General features: G+C 44.3%; 1 protein-coding gene across 1 annotated transcript; it reads right to left on the bottom strand.

Moving 5' to 3' along the window:
- Positions 1-5,427: 5,427 nt before the first annotated feature.
- HTR1A (5-hydroxytryptamine receptor 1A) lies at positions 5,428-6,765 on the bottom strand. Its single transcript, XM_070934556.1, has one exon. The coding sequence runs from the start codon at positions 6,763-6,765 to the stop codon at positions 5,428-5,430; it is 1,338 nt and encodes a 445-aa protein (XP_070790657.1).
- Positions 6,766-14,482: the final 7,717 nt, after the last annotated feature.

The raw sequence follows: 14,482 nt of genomic DNA, 5'->3' as shown, positions 1-14,482 counted from the left end.
ATCCACTATATTAATCTGGCTCTAAAGCATCAGCATTTAGTATTACATTAAATGGGGTTGTCTCTTAATCCATGACATCCAAAGAGCAGTCTGAAAATAATAGATTTCTAAAACAGTTCTTCAAAACTTGGTGCCTTTCAAAGATTTCACAATTTGTTCCAGGTTTTTAACTCCTAAAATTTATTTTATCACGCTGACTGCAAGTTCTGGATATTATAAAACATTTGAAGCACTTCGTGTTAAGCGAAAGTAAGATTTTAATTTTTCCCATTTCCCACATGTAACTCAAAAAAAACAGTCAGAAATTATGATAAACCCATGGGATAGTATAAGGTAGGACATACATTTTTAAATGAATATATTAATAAACCAATATAGGCTGCAATCTTATATTTATTTACCCAGAGTAAACCCCACTGAATGTGTGTCTGAGCAGATGTGGATAAAAGTGTGCTATTAAAAAACTAAATCAGCCTTCCGTAACTTGGTGTTCTCCATATATTTTGAATTTCAGCTCCTATAATTCCCAGCTGCTACAGGAGTAATTACAAGAGTTTAAGTCCAATACAGATGGAAAACAACCAGTTGGGAATTTTGGATTAAACCATACAAAGCCCTTATTCCAGAAAAAAACTGAGACATACACCCAACGGGATCAGGCAGAGAAGTCAGGTAAACACTTCAGATTGTATCATGAGTGGCAGAGAGGTTGATAGCAAAAATGTGGGTCTGAATGAAACAGCAAAACCTTTAGACGCTTGCAGTCAAATAGAGGAGAGGCCATTTGAGTTCTCAATTTCAATTTTAAAATGTCTTGAATTGCTCTTGTCAAACAGACTTCAACAGCTGTTGCACAAGTGGTTGCTGCAGAAGAATCCAACTCCATCCGAAGTCTATATTTCTATATTTGTCTATAAATTTGTATTTGCACCAAGAGAATTCTGGTTAAAATGTAACTGATTCATAAACCAGGAATATAAAGCATGGCTTAACCCTGACATTTTAGAGAAAATTTCAATAAAACTAATTTCCCTCTGCAGAGAAATGCAAAACTCACAGAAGCTTGTATTATTTGAATCATGGAATAAATCAACAGCCATGTAAATATGGCATTTTTTAAAATTGTACTATATTGCAAAACTGTATACTTTAAGGTTTACTTTGTCCTAAACTCCATACTTGCAGTCAAATCTCAATAATGTCTACATTCAGTTTATTTGCAAATTTGGAAGTTTTACTTACACAATTATGTTCTGACCTGAGCACATTATTTAAAGATTTAAATATCTTCCAGATGATATCAATGAATTCTATCTATTCTATCTATTTCCAAAAATAAAGATGGTTTTAACTTGGAATGGGATTCTATCTGTTTTACAAAACCAAGAACTCTGATGTTATTATATTTACATGTAGAAAAGATTAGCAGATTAACTGTCTTGAAAAGATTAGATTTATAGTGTTCAATGAAGCCTACTCTGTCGTAGAAAGTTTAGCCACTTAGCTATTTAGCCAAAGAGCCAACTGAAAATTGTGATAATACCTTGTTATGGAAAAACATCAATATTATTGCTGTTTTAAAAATAGACAGATTTTAGCAGTGAAAGTGAAAGCTTTAAGATTTTTTTTTTTTAAAAGAAAAATATGAAGCCTAGGAATGGGCTTTCAGATCAATGAGCAATCTAGACTACCGGCTGGCAGCTGCTTAGGAATTTAAGCTGCAGTTTTCTTTTGCTTTATGGAGATACCAATGCATCTTCTTCATGACAATTATGTACTACCTCTGAACTAAAACTCAGTTGTGAATAAGGAAGAGATTGTATTCTCACTTAAAAAATATTCTTAGCATCTAATAATTAAGGGGAATAAATCATGGAACAAAATGATTTAAAGAATAAAGGATGACCATATCTGGGCTGCAAAACTCCAGATGACCACTAGAGGGCAACAAAGCAAGGTAGAAAACTTTCAACTTTCTGCCGCTGTTCAGTTGTTGCCCTGATTTGTGCAGCCTGGATCTGATGGTTGAAAATAAAAGAAAAAGTTGCGACTTCTGTTTTCTAATGACAAAGATTGATTTAATTTAATATGTACCTGTGGTAGTTATGTTTGATGCTGCCTTTTATCACACAATCAACATGACAATGGAAATTCACATTTCCCCATCAGAAAGATAGCCTTCGTGCGCTCCAGCCTCAGCCAGTGAATAAACCCTATTTTGATGGATTTTAGCCAGTACACTAAACTGTAAACTACTGCTTGCAAGCCACATGGTCTAGTTTCAAACATTGTAATTTACATGAAGCTGGTAAGTGAGTTGAAAGCTAAGAAAAAAAGGGGATATCCTAGTGAGAAAACAGGGTCTGGGGTGGGGAAAGTGGTCTTTTGGACTTACATAATAAATGAATCACATTTTTTTCTATTCTATTAATCTAATCTTCAAGCCGCTGGAAAATCCCTCCAAGAATTACATGAAAAGAATGACAGATCTGTTTCAGTGTTTCTAGGACAATCTAGAAAATATTTAGTCTCTTGCTTTATGAAGTCTTCCTAAAAAATATTCTGAATTAGCAATATGCATGCACCTGTGTGAGCAAGGGTTATTTATTGTGCCTCTATAAGAAGCATTCTAAAAGCTTTTCTATGGAAGCAAATATACTGAAATTCCTCTAATTCCAAATATGAATTCACTGTTGCTTAAAATCCATAACCTTTCCTGCTTGAAAGTAAGCATTCTTATCTTCCCGCAGAAGCCCTAAATTTCTGGAAAAGTGAGGGGAGTGGCATAAATCTGCTTGAAATTCTAGATGACTGCTTTCAGTCAAGATTGACAAGTTGGACTACATAGATCAAAGGTCTCTCTTTCTATACCCATAGTGCTGCATCTTCTATGATCTCATCGCTCCTAGGTTTACGCTGACATTTGTATGTACTACAGAACTCCGTAAACATCTGCTTAGAATACAAACTAATGGATGTTCCTTGGAACTCCTTGAGAACACTTCCAAGATCTAGCACAAGCCCCATTCCCAATGGTACCCGACAGCATTGCTGATTCCCCTAGAAAGCGCTTCTGGATTGGATGGAAGAATCAGATTCGAACTGACGGCATTTGAGGGAAGGATTCAGAGATCATTTCTAGACTTGTCTAATTGTTGTTTTTCTACAGGACAGACTCTTTGGTAAGTGAGATTCAGATATTCACTATTTTCCTTTAGGGTTTCGTTCAAGTGTGCTTCAAAAATTTAAATGTGCTTAATAAAATAAACTCGTGTGTGAGATTGTTGCTAGAACCTGTAGATCACAACCTATACTCCTGTATTAACCCACACATTTTAAAATGGGGTTCTATAGGTCTCTTACAGATTAAGGATTTGTGGATTGCTTTCAGGCCCTGCACTGCAATTTTGTGACATTTATTTAGCATATATAACCAGAAAGCACCTTTTAAAAAAAGAAACCAGTTCATAAACAAGTAAACCGAGTTTACAGCCACATTTTTGTGACAGAACAATTGTTTCGGATCACTTTAAATATAGCATAGTGATCTGGATTTGGATGGAATATCTGATGGAACTTTTACAGTGTTATTTCTAGTGTTTTAATATCTCCATGCTGGCCACATATGGCATATTATCAAACTCACGGTCTATTAAGGAATAAAGGGCTAGAGATTGGCAGCCTGCAATGGAAGTGCAGCGGGCAGCCCTGGGCCTTTATGTGCACATGGCCAACATTGCAGAGAACCACAAACTGGTTCCACCCAGTTTAGAAAATAATAATAAAAAAATAAGGCAGGAGAAGGCCTTACTTTTATCTGGATCAAATTTTATAATTGCTATCTTGGCTCAAGAGTCTCTCCTCCAAACTTCTACAAGTTGTAGAAGAATCCAATGGTGCAGAAGCACCTTTGGTCTTTTCCAGAGGAAACCTCAAGAAAAGAAAAGCTGCTTTATTTCTGCTGAAGCTTCTTTTTCTTCTTCTTCTTCTTTTTGTAAATTGAAGGTTGGGGGCTTGAATGAACCTTATGCCGCATACCTGAAGCACCCAGTTATTGGCCTGCCCTCTCCATTGATTCTGTCAATGCAATCCCATATTGCTCTGCTATTTTTTTCCCTTCTGCAATACTGAGCCCAAAGAGATTGGTGAGGCCACTTGCCTAAACTTTCTCCATGCTGGCTCCGAGGGAGTTTATTTGCCCCAGATCTTCAGGCCTCTTCTAGGGTTACAGCAGAGATCCCAGCCACAACCCCACCTTACCCTTGCTGATTCTCCACAAAGCCCTGGGATTCTGCCCCAAAGTTGCCCCCAAATGGAAGCCCCCCCCTCCAAAACAAAAACCAGAGCAAAGATTGACTTTCCAGCAAAGCTGCCTGGGAATGAATTGTTTCTCCACCCCACCGGCGTTTCAACATCCATTCACCCACGCACCCCCTTCTTTTGGAAGAAAACCCCCAACCCAAAGTGATGCTGGGAGAAGGGGCTTCGGGAAACAAACAGGCTCAGGAATCAAGTCAAGACCTTCCCAGATAGGTGGCGGGACAAGACAGACCATCCCTCCTCCCGGCCCAGCCCAGATGCCTGGCAGGCCGCTTCCAGGTCCCCGGCATCCAGGGTGGGGGTAACCTTCGCTCCCTTTCAGAGTTCCGACTTACTCGGCCTTTCCTCGAAGCAAATTCTGCGCTGCGGCCGCTTGTTACTTTCTTGTGGGTAATCCGAGAGAGAGAGGAAGAATTAGGCGAGATGAGCAGATGTTTTCTTTTAATGCATAGGGTGGCTTTTATTGTAGTTTAAATTCGGGCGGGTTCCCATGGGGAGGGGGGGACTGCTTTGCTTTCTTTCCCGTCTCAGTTTCAATCCTGCAGCCCGTCCTCCCCACGAAACCGCCTCCTCCGTTTTTATCACTCTCTCTTCCCCCCCTCCCCACCCCCCCACCCCCCTATTTCCCGGTCTCCAGAGTCAGATTCTCAAGCCTGGAGTAAGAAGTAAACTCCGAGAAGGAGTCGAGACCGGGACCGACAGAAACAGAGAAATCAAAAGGGACAGTCAGCTTTTCCACCGGGCGCTCCTACCTTCCAGAGCCGTCTTGCGGGAGAAGTAGCTCGGAAAGGAAGAGGACGGAGAGCAAAAAAAAAAAAAAAAAAGAGCGCAGGGTCAGAGATCTCGGCCCGCGCTAGCCTTGCTTGTGTTCGGACCCCAAGGCCGCCAGGAGCCTCCAGCCATGCGGCGACCCCCAAGGACGCTCTCTTTCCCACCCCTTCCCACCCCCAAAGCCAAGGGGCCCCGAGAAAACAAGGCGGAGAATTCCGGTCCCGCAGAAGAAGGGCAAGAAGGTTCCGCCAACGAAACAAGCTCGGGCTCGCCCAAGTCCGTGGAGCCGAAGGAGATGAAGCTTTCCCGGCAAACTCGGCCGCCGTCCGCCCCGTCTCAGGGCAGGCAGAACTTGCACCTGACGATCTTCTGGAAAGCACTTTGGAAATCCTTGTTGAAGTAGGCGTAGATGACCGGGTTGAGCAGGGAGTTGGAGTAGCCCAGCCAATTGATGACGGCGCCCAGCCACTCCGGCATGGAGCAGCCGACCTCGCAGAAGGGCAGCACCAGCGCCACGATGAAGAAGGGCAGCCAGCAGAGGATGAAGGTGCCCATGATGATGCCCAGCGTCTTGACCGTCTTCCGCTCGCGGGCCAGGGCCATCTTGCGCTTCGCCTCGGCGCTCTTGGCCTCGTTCTTGCGCTCCGGGGCCGGCGAGGCGGCGTCGGGGAGGGGGTGGTTGGGCAGGGGCAGCATGAGGCTCTTGGCCGAGTTGGACGGCGTCACCTCTCGCAGCTCCAGGGCCGAGGCGGCCACCCAGCCGCCTTCGCCCGGCCGGAGGGTCCCGTTGACGCAGGGCGCCCCCTTGGCTTCCGCCGCGCTCCTCCTGCCCTTGGCCGCCGCTGCCTGCTGCTGCTGCTGCTGCCGCCGCCGCTGCTCCTGCTGGGGACCGCCGTTGGTGCGTCTGGCCGGCGAGTGGGACAGGCAAGTGTCGGCCACCTTTTCCCCCGGCGCTGCGGGCAACAAGGGCGGCTGTTTCTTGTCTGCTTTGCGGACCGTCTTGCGGATGCGGAAGCGGGCCGCCTTGAAGATGCGCCCGTAGAGGACCAGCATGAGCAACAAGGGGATGTAGAAGGCGCCGAAGGTGGAGTAGATGGTGTAGCCCGGGTCCTTGCTGATGGTGCAGGCGTTGGGGTCGGAGCGGTCCTCGGGCGTCCGCCAGCCCAGCATGGGCGGGATGGAGATGAGGAAACCGATCAGCCAGGTGAGGCTGATGAGGGCGGCGGCCCGGCGGGGCGTCCGCTTGTTGACGTAGTCGATGGGGTCGGTGATGGCCCAGTAGCGGTCCAGGGCGATGGCGCACAGGTGCAAGATGGACGAGGTGCAGCACAGCACGTCGAGCGCAATGAAGAGGTCGCACATCGCCTGGCCCAGCGTCCACTTGCCCAGCACTTGGTAGAGGGCGGCCATGGGCAGCACCAGCACCGACACCATCAGGTCGGTGACGGCCAGCGAGCCGATCAGGTAGTTGGCTACCGTCTGCAGGGAGCGCTCCAGGACGATGGCCGCGATCACGCACGCGTTGCCCAACACGGCGAAGAGAATCAGCGCGCCCAGCACTACGGACGTGGCCAGCTGATAGCCCAGGCCGGCCGGGGACCCCGAGGGCGGCGGGGTTGGGGACCCGGTCGGCTCGCTGAAGCCGGCCGCCGCCGTGCCGTTGGATAGCTCCATGGCGAGAGGGGCGGGCAAGAAGGCAGCGCCTTCACTCCGGCTCTGGCAGCGGCGGGCAGCTCCTCCCGAGGGTCACCATGGCCCCCCGACGGGACAGGCGAAGGGCGGCCGCCTGCCTGGATGACGTGTCCCTTAATGAGCTATAGCGAGGGAGCGGCCGGGCTCGCCACGTCCAGCTCCTCGGGAGAGCCCCGGTCACAGTGGCAGCGCCGCGCCGGTTGCATCGCGCGTCCCAGTCTGAGCACTCTGGGACCGACGGCGCCGAGCGCTCCGCTCTCCCTCGGCCTCCCGGCCTCGCGCTCTCCGACGGCACCCACTTGCTGCTCGGGGTTCCGCTTCGCCCTTCCCGAAGAACTCTCTTGCCCTCTCTTTGCCTCCAGCCGGCTGCTTCGCCCTCCTCGAATAACTCTCACTTGCTCAGCTTTCTTTTTCCCCGACTCCCCGTCGGTCTTTCCGTCCTGGCTGAGGTTGAGGCTTCGTCCGGATGCATCTTGTCCTCCCTCGGCTGCCCCTTCGCTTCTTTTGCCTCCTTTCTCTTCTCTCCCCTTTCGGCCCCCTCCCTCCCCTTCGGCTTCCCCGCTCCTGCTCCCGTTCTTTAGCCCTGCTGCTGCTGCTGCTGCTGTCACCGACGTCTCTCTCTCTCTGCAGCTGCGCCCCCCGCCCCCCGCTTTTGTAGCTCCCGGGTTGTTCCGGGCTCCTTTCGCTCTGCCCTCCCTTTCTCTTCGATTCTCCTTTCCTCTCTAGCACCCACTCCACCCGCCACTCATTTGATGACTTTCCTTCTCTTTCAGTCTTTGGGGTTCTCCTATCTTTTGCTATTAGGTTCTTGTTTTGTTTCCTCCTGTCCTTTCTTTCATCTCAATCCCAGTTCTTCACTTCCAAATCTTCCCGGGTTTTTTTATGTTTCTCCACTTTGCCCCCTTCATCTTTTCTTCAGTTTCCACCCCACATCCTCCCATCGACTACTCCTCCGGCAAACACACCTTATGGGTGTGAATAGGTATTTCTCTCTGGGTTGCATTACACTCCAAGCGATGGTTCCTTTTTATCAGTAGAATGTGGAACAGCACGCCTGGTGAAACGACTAAGAAAGAGACCCTCCCTCCATTCAGAAGGGGAAACTAAACCCGAAACAGAGTTTCGAGCCTCCAGCACTCAGTCCCTCGCTTTTACCTTCACTTCTCCCAAACTTTTAACCAGTGTAAAGGAAGGCAAATAATTCCTCAGAGCAAAAGTTAAGTCGCCAGCAAATAAGGCAACCGTCCTCAACTGATACCTTTCACAGGTATCGCACTATGACTCTCAATACTCCCAACCCTCATTCTAGAGTTGGGACTCCACGCCTCCGGGTGTGTAAGAGAGTGGACAAAACTGCATCTTCTCCCTCCACTTATCCAACACATTTCACATTGGTACTGCCTGCACTGTTGGCTGCATCTTCCCTTCTTACCCAGATGGTAGTGCAGTCGCTGGGAAGCAGAATGAGCTAAGCTTTGGCCAGAGGCCAAGCTGAAAAAAATCGGGGGAAAGTATGCTCGACAAGAGAAGTAAGGACGGTCGTTCCTTATTTTGATCAGCCGAAAGAAGTAACACATTAACCGCCACAGCAATGGTTTGTGAGTGATTTGTGAAGCTGCAAAGAAGGGAGAAAACCCGAGTGCGATCCTTTTCCTCCCTCCAGCTATAATTTGGCACTTTGAAAAAAAGGCCACGAATGGGCACTTTGCCTTTTCTCCGTCCCCCCCCCCCCTTTTCTTTGCGTTTGGCAGCGGCGGCAGCAAGATTCGTTCTCAACGTCTGCTTCGTAGTCATGGGAGTTTCAGGACCACGGACAGCGCATAGCTTTAAGGGCATTTGTCGCCACCTGCAGGCACGCCACCTGCAGGACTGGGAGTTTCGACTCGGAGTGAAACCTGCGGGTGCAGGCTCAGCCTACATCTGTCCTAGCTTGCCCCACAGACATCTGGAGTGTGAGAGCGCGATCATGTTTTTGCACAAAGGCAGCCGCCCCCTGCTTCATATTTTTGTTGCGTTTTTCAAGTCCTTGAAGCTGTTGCAGATGAAACAGCCTCGAAAATGCAATTGAATGTCCCGTTCCCGTTTCCAGGCCAGGCCAGTAACTGACGGCTTTGCTAAATAAAGATGGTATTTGGGAAGGATTCAGTGCTTGACTGAGTCACTGTAAAATCGGCTTCAAACTCTGAGTCTTTCAATCACTTTCCCCTTTCTTCTCGAATATCTATTTTTCACTCATTTCAGTTTCAGGACTGCCATTTTGGGGACTAGATAAATTGACCATCCTGAAGCAGTGGGTAAATGTTTGCTGGAAGACTGCAATTAGTGCTTTTGTTTCCTCCTAAGAGAGGTTATCAGTAAGTACTCAAACAGAGTAAACATTGCTTGGTTTGATTGTGAGGAGGGTTTCCATACAAGACTGCATTAACATCCCAAAATAAAAGATTCTCAGATACAAAGTTGCTGTAGAAATAAATTACATATTTCTTCCTTTTCTAAGCTGTGTCACAAGTAGATGGTGGAATACCCTGTGGAGGTACTGTTATATATCTAAGAAGAAATCTTACTGTATATTTTATAAAACAAATTTTTGGTGTGCAAACTTTCACATTTTGGGGGGGATTGTAAGTGCAAGGAACCAGGAAACATTATTACAGAACATGAAAGCTTGTGATTAAGAATACTGTACTTTGGAACAAATGGGAAAGGAAGTTGTTTCTGTCACATAACCTTTTGGAAAGAGCTGATCAAGAAACAATGTGATGAATTAGGATGAAACAGGACTGAATGAATAAAAAAAATAATAAGCAGGGAGCTTGCTTTTAAGATGGATTTGTTTACCAGTGCATTGTTATTCATGCAAATTATTTCTACCCATTGCAGCCATTTAGCTACCTAAAGACCCATACATACTGATTCTTATCAACTTCAATATCCCCCATAAACATATCTTGCTCCTTTTCTCCCCATCTTTAAACTATAAATTTTACTGTTAATAGAAATGTTTATTTTTTATGGTTTTACTGGTTTTCATTGCTGTAAGCCACCCAGAATTGCCTTGAAGCAAGATGGGCAGCAAACAATTCAAATAAATAAATAAATAAATGAAATTAGAAGGAGACCAAGGGGAACTTCTGAATATGAATCTCTCCTCCCCTGAGGCAGCTGTCTCACTATGCCTAGTGATAGGACAGGCTGTGCAATGTGCATGCAAAGGCAAACATGCACACAAAGCTAAAAGCAAAGATATATATCTCTTGTTCTCAGAGCTCTAGGGAACTTTGAATTTCAGGAAATTAAAATACAACAAACTGTTAAAATTACTGATCTTCAGAAGATAAAGATGCTATAGCTTCACTTGATAGAAGAAAGCAAAAAACAATCCTAAAGAAATCTCAAAATGAGAACAGTATCTCTTCAAGCTATCTGAAATGGGCACTGGATTGGCACAGCATAAATAAATGTATTGCTTGCCAGTAAACACCTCGAAGGGAGTGGGGATGAGGGAGATTCTGTGTCTTGATGATAAATTTATTCTACTGATTGAAATAATGTTGATTAGGAGAAAAGTTGGAAAACCTTGGTGGGAAAAAATTGCAATCTGTTTTGGATATAAGGTATGATTTTGTTCAGTCTAGTCTGGATAGAATCCCAAATAACCCTTCCTTCCTTCCTTCCTTCCTTCCTTCCTTCCTTCCTTCCTTCCTTCCTTCCTTCCTTCCTTCTTTCCTTCCTTCCTTCCTTCCTTCCTTCCTTATCAACATACACATCATTCCTTTCCAAACCTGACCAAAAATCCACCCAATCCAGAATATCTTTTTGCAACAATGGCCAATTAGATGTCCTCTAAAAGTTCACTAGCATCATGTTACCAAGTACAATGGCTTTGAACAAAAGATTTCTAGTTAGCTATCGTATTTTATAACACACTGTTTTCTGACAACTTCTGTTTATGTGCCCAAAAAGGTGCTATTCCTCTGTTGTGGATGATGATGATGGCATCAGCAGGCGTTAGGGTCTCAAGGAAAAAAAATTATAAGAAAGGATTTTTTCCTCCTGGCATATATGTAATTAAATCAGTGAGGAAGCATTAAGTATATGAAATTAGAGTACAATACTGATTGACTGTTATGGGGAAAGGCTGAAGAGATAATGACATAGAATGTTGGTTCCCTTTCAAAGCCAACCTAGAACTAAGGAGACATTGCCTGACAGAACAATTAATCAGCGGAATGACTTGCCTCCAGAAGTTGTGGGTGCTCAACTCCGGAGATTTTAAAGAAAAGATCTTACAAGAATTTGTCTGAAATGATATAAGATGTCCTGTTTGAGCAGGGATTGGACTAGAAGACCTCCAAGGTCCCTTCCCAGACCTTCAAGGTTCCTGTAAAACACCTCCTGCAAAAACACACACAAGTATCTTGCTAGAACTTCCAAAAGAAATAGACCACGCTGCAGAGTCCTCTGGTCAAAGGAATTATGGATGAAGGTGTTATTTAATCCATGATAGTAAAAAATTGATATGGGAAACCTGAAAAAAGAAATATTTCCCACATCTGGGGGGGAGAGGAGGCCAGTTGCCATATGGAATTTTAGCTGCTTTTGACTTCTCAACAAGCACATCAAAGATTATCCATCTGTTCCATTATGTAATACCTACGCAGCTTCGCTCCTGTGCGTTCTCCTCAAATAAACACTGCATTCTAGTTTTCACCACCCTAAATATACCAGAGTAACAGTTTTAACAGTTTTAATACTTCATAAACGTGTACAATCTGCTGAGTTACGTGCTCAGCATAGTTGGCACAGTTACATGCTCAGCACCAAACATGAGCACAATTCTGGGGTGGGCTTCACTTTATGGTAGTAAGTCCCAAGGAGAATGCCAGTGATGGTTAGAGGCTAAATAAGCAGTACAAAGGACCAGAAGAAAAAGTAGGTGAAACCCTCATCTCTTTTTTTTTTTCTTATGTTCCTCTATGATCCCACTTTGTTTTTATCCCCTCCCCAAGTTCAAGCTGGGACAAATGGTTCCTCCCAGAACCTGAACTGATTCCTCATAAAAGATTTTAAAAATAAATTCAAATGTTATCTAAGACATTAAGGGAGAAGATTAATTACTTCTACTGCCACTTAAGAGAAACTGAGATAGAATAGAATAGAATAGAATAGAATAGAATAGAATAGAGTAGAGTAGAGTAGAGTAGAGTAGAGTAGAGTAGAGTAGAGTAGAGTAGAATAGAATAGAATAGAATAGAATAGAATAGAATAGAATAGAATAGAATAGAATAGAATAGAATTCTTTATTGGCCAAGTGTGATTGAACACACAAGGAATTTGTCTTGGTGCATACGCTCTGTGTACATAAAAGAAATGATACATTCGTCAAGAATCATAAGGTACAACACTTAATGATAGCAAAAGAGACGACCTCTTACTATTCCTGGAAAACCAGATGCTACTTTGGGGCTTCATTGGATCGCATCATTATCCTGTTAGAAGTGACTCCTGAGATACAGTAAGTAGGGAAAAAAACAACAAGAAAAATAAGAGACAGTGAGAAGTAATATTAGAAAAGAGCAAAAACAATGCATGCATCTTCCAGTATTATAAAAAGGATAAAATGAGGGCATTTATTTTAAATATATTTTCTGTTCCCAGATTCACAGCCATTTATTTTTCCATTTACAGCCATTTTCATTCATGCATTATGCTATTTGGAGGTTTTTTTCTCCCAATCCCTTTCTTAATAATGTTTGAAAATCATATGTTTTCTTCATCACTGACCCATCACACCAGTAGTGGGTTCCACTTACCTTTGCTACCGGTTTGGAACCGGAAGCACAAGTGCACGGCGCTTCTGCGCATGCACAGAGCGTCCATTACGACGTCCAGGTGGGTGGGAGGAGCCTCCTGCAACCGCCACTACTAGTTCGTCTGAACCGGGGTGAACCGGTAGAAACCCACCATTGCATCACACCATGAAAACATTTTCTATGAATCTACTACTTTGTTAAGACTTATTTGATAAATGTTCATTGCAGTTAATACTTTTGTCTTTTTGTCTTGTCTCTAAAACTCTTGTCTATTTTTCTGGTTTTTTACGTACTGTATGTTTCTTAATGTGCTGTAGTTATTGCTCTTGTTGTCTGCCATTCCTTCACCTACTCAACAGATCTGGTTGCTATTTATCTATTTATTATGGTTCTTCACATTACAGGCAACAACATGATGTTCCCCCCCCCAAAGAACAGGCTCTATTTCTAAGCACATATAGTATGATTGATTGAGTGAGTGAGTGAGTGAATGATTGACTGACTGATTTGCAGGGTTTATAACTGCACTAATCAACTGCCTCTGAGCAACAAATACTGTAGTTCCCCAGATTTGTCATTTGAGATTAAAATGAACAGCTACATAATGAAAATTACAAACACACATTATATGTAACCATAAAAACAGTGGTGAAATCCAAATTTTTTTACTACCGGTTTTTGGGCGTGGTGTGGCTTGGTGGACATGGCTTGGTGGGCATGGTAGGGGAAGGATACTTGAAAATCTCCATTCCCACCCCACTCCAGGGGAAGGATACTGCAAAATCCCCATTCCCTCCCCACTCCAGGGGAAGGATACTGCAAAATCCCCATTCCCTCCCCACTCCTGGGGAAAGGATATTGTAAAATCTCCATTCCCACCCCACTTTGGGGCCAGCCAGAGTTTTGCCTGTTCTCTGAACTGCTCAAAATTTCCGCTACCAGTTCTCCAGAACCTGTCAGAACCTGCTGGATTTCATCCCTGCATAAAAAGTTAGGAATCAACTTTCATACTTCAATAACATTAAAAATAAATTAATTCATCATCAAAAAGGATGGTCATAATAAGCCTGCCTCCAAGGCTCAATGAAATAAACCATCTTCACTGACTTTCTGAAAATCAGGAGGGAAGGTGCAATTCAAATATATAGCAGGATAATACTCAGGAGGAGATGCTAAGAAGATATGCTTTTGTGATCCCTATGAGTCTCAGTCTGTAATAGGATATAGAGTAGTAAGGATATAGAGGATATAGAGTAGTAAGCCTCTATGATCAACCTCTGAGATCTTATCTCAGGTAGGAGAATATCATTGTCAGCCCTGAAGCCATTTTGGGGAGCATTTTCAGGGCTGCCAGAACAAGGCTGGTTGGAGCTGTGGGAACGTGAGTGGGGAGATAGAGATAGTCGGGGGATGCGTAGCCAAAATAACATTCTTTCCCTTGGGAGCCAAGGATGCGCTACTGGGTGTTGGAGGTGTCCATTTTAGGTCTTGAGATATGATAGAACCTAGAAATTTAAATGTCTCTACTGTTGATACTGTGTTGTCTAGTATTATAAGAGGTGGTAGTAGGGGAGGGTTTCTCCTAAAGTCTACCACCATTTCTACAGTTTTGAATGAAAAGGAAACAGGATGCTTTAGGAAGGGAGAGAGAGAAGTATGAACAAAGAAAACGAAGTTTTGTGACCTAACAACGTGAAGAAACAGTTGCTCATTACTGACCTGTTTAAATCTCTTAGATTAAGATTGGAGAACCCATAGACAACTACTGCAAGATTCCAAATTAAATAAATCCAGCAAGCATGAGTAAGAATCAGGGATTCAAGGAGTTTCAACATGGCATTTACATTTTGCCAAACTTGTGAATTGCACATAACAAAAGAATTGAC

The sequence above is a fragment of the Pituophis catenifer genome, unplaced genomic scaffold (genome assembly GCF_029215685.1).
Source record: "Pituophis catenifer annectens isolate HBS135680 unplaced genomic scaffold, rPitCat1.0.hap2 SCAF_2, whole genome shotgun sequence".
NCBI classification, from domain to species: domain Eukaryota; kingdom Metazoa; phylum Chordata; class Lepidosauria; order Squamata; family Colubridae; genus Pituophis; species Pituophis catenifer.
This window is presented reverse-complemented; position numbering and strand designations above follow the sequence as displayed.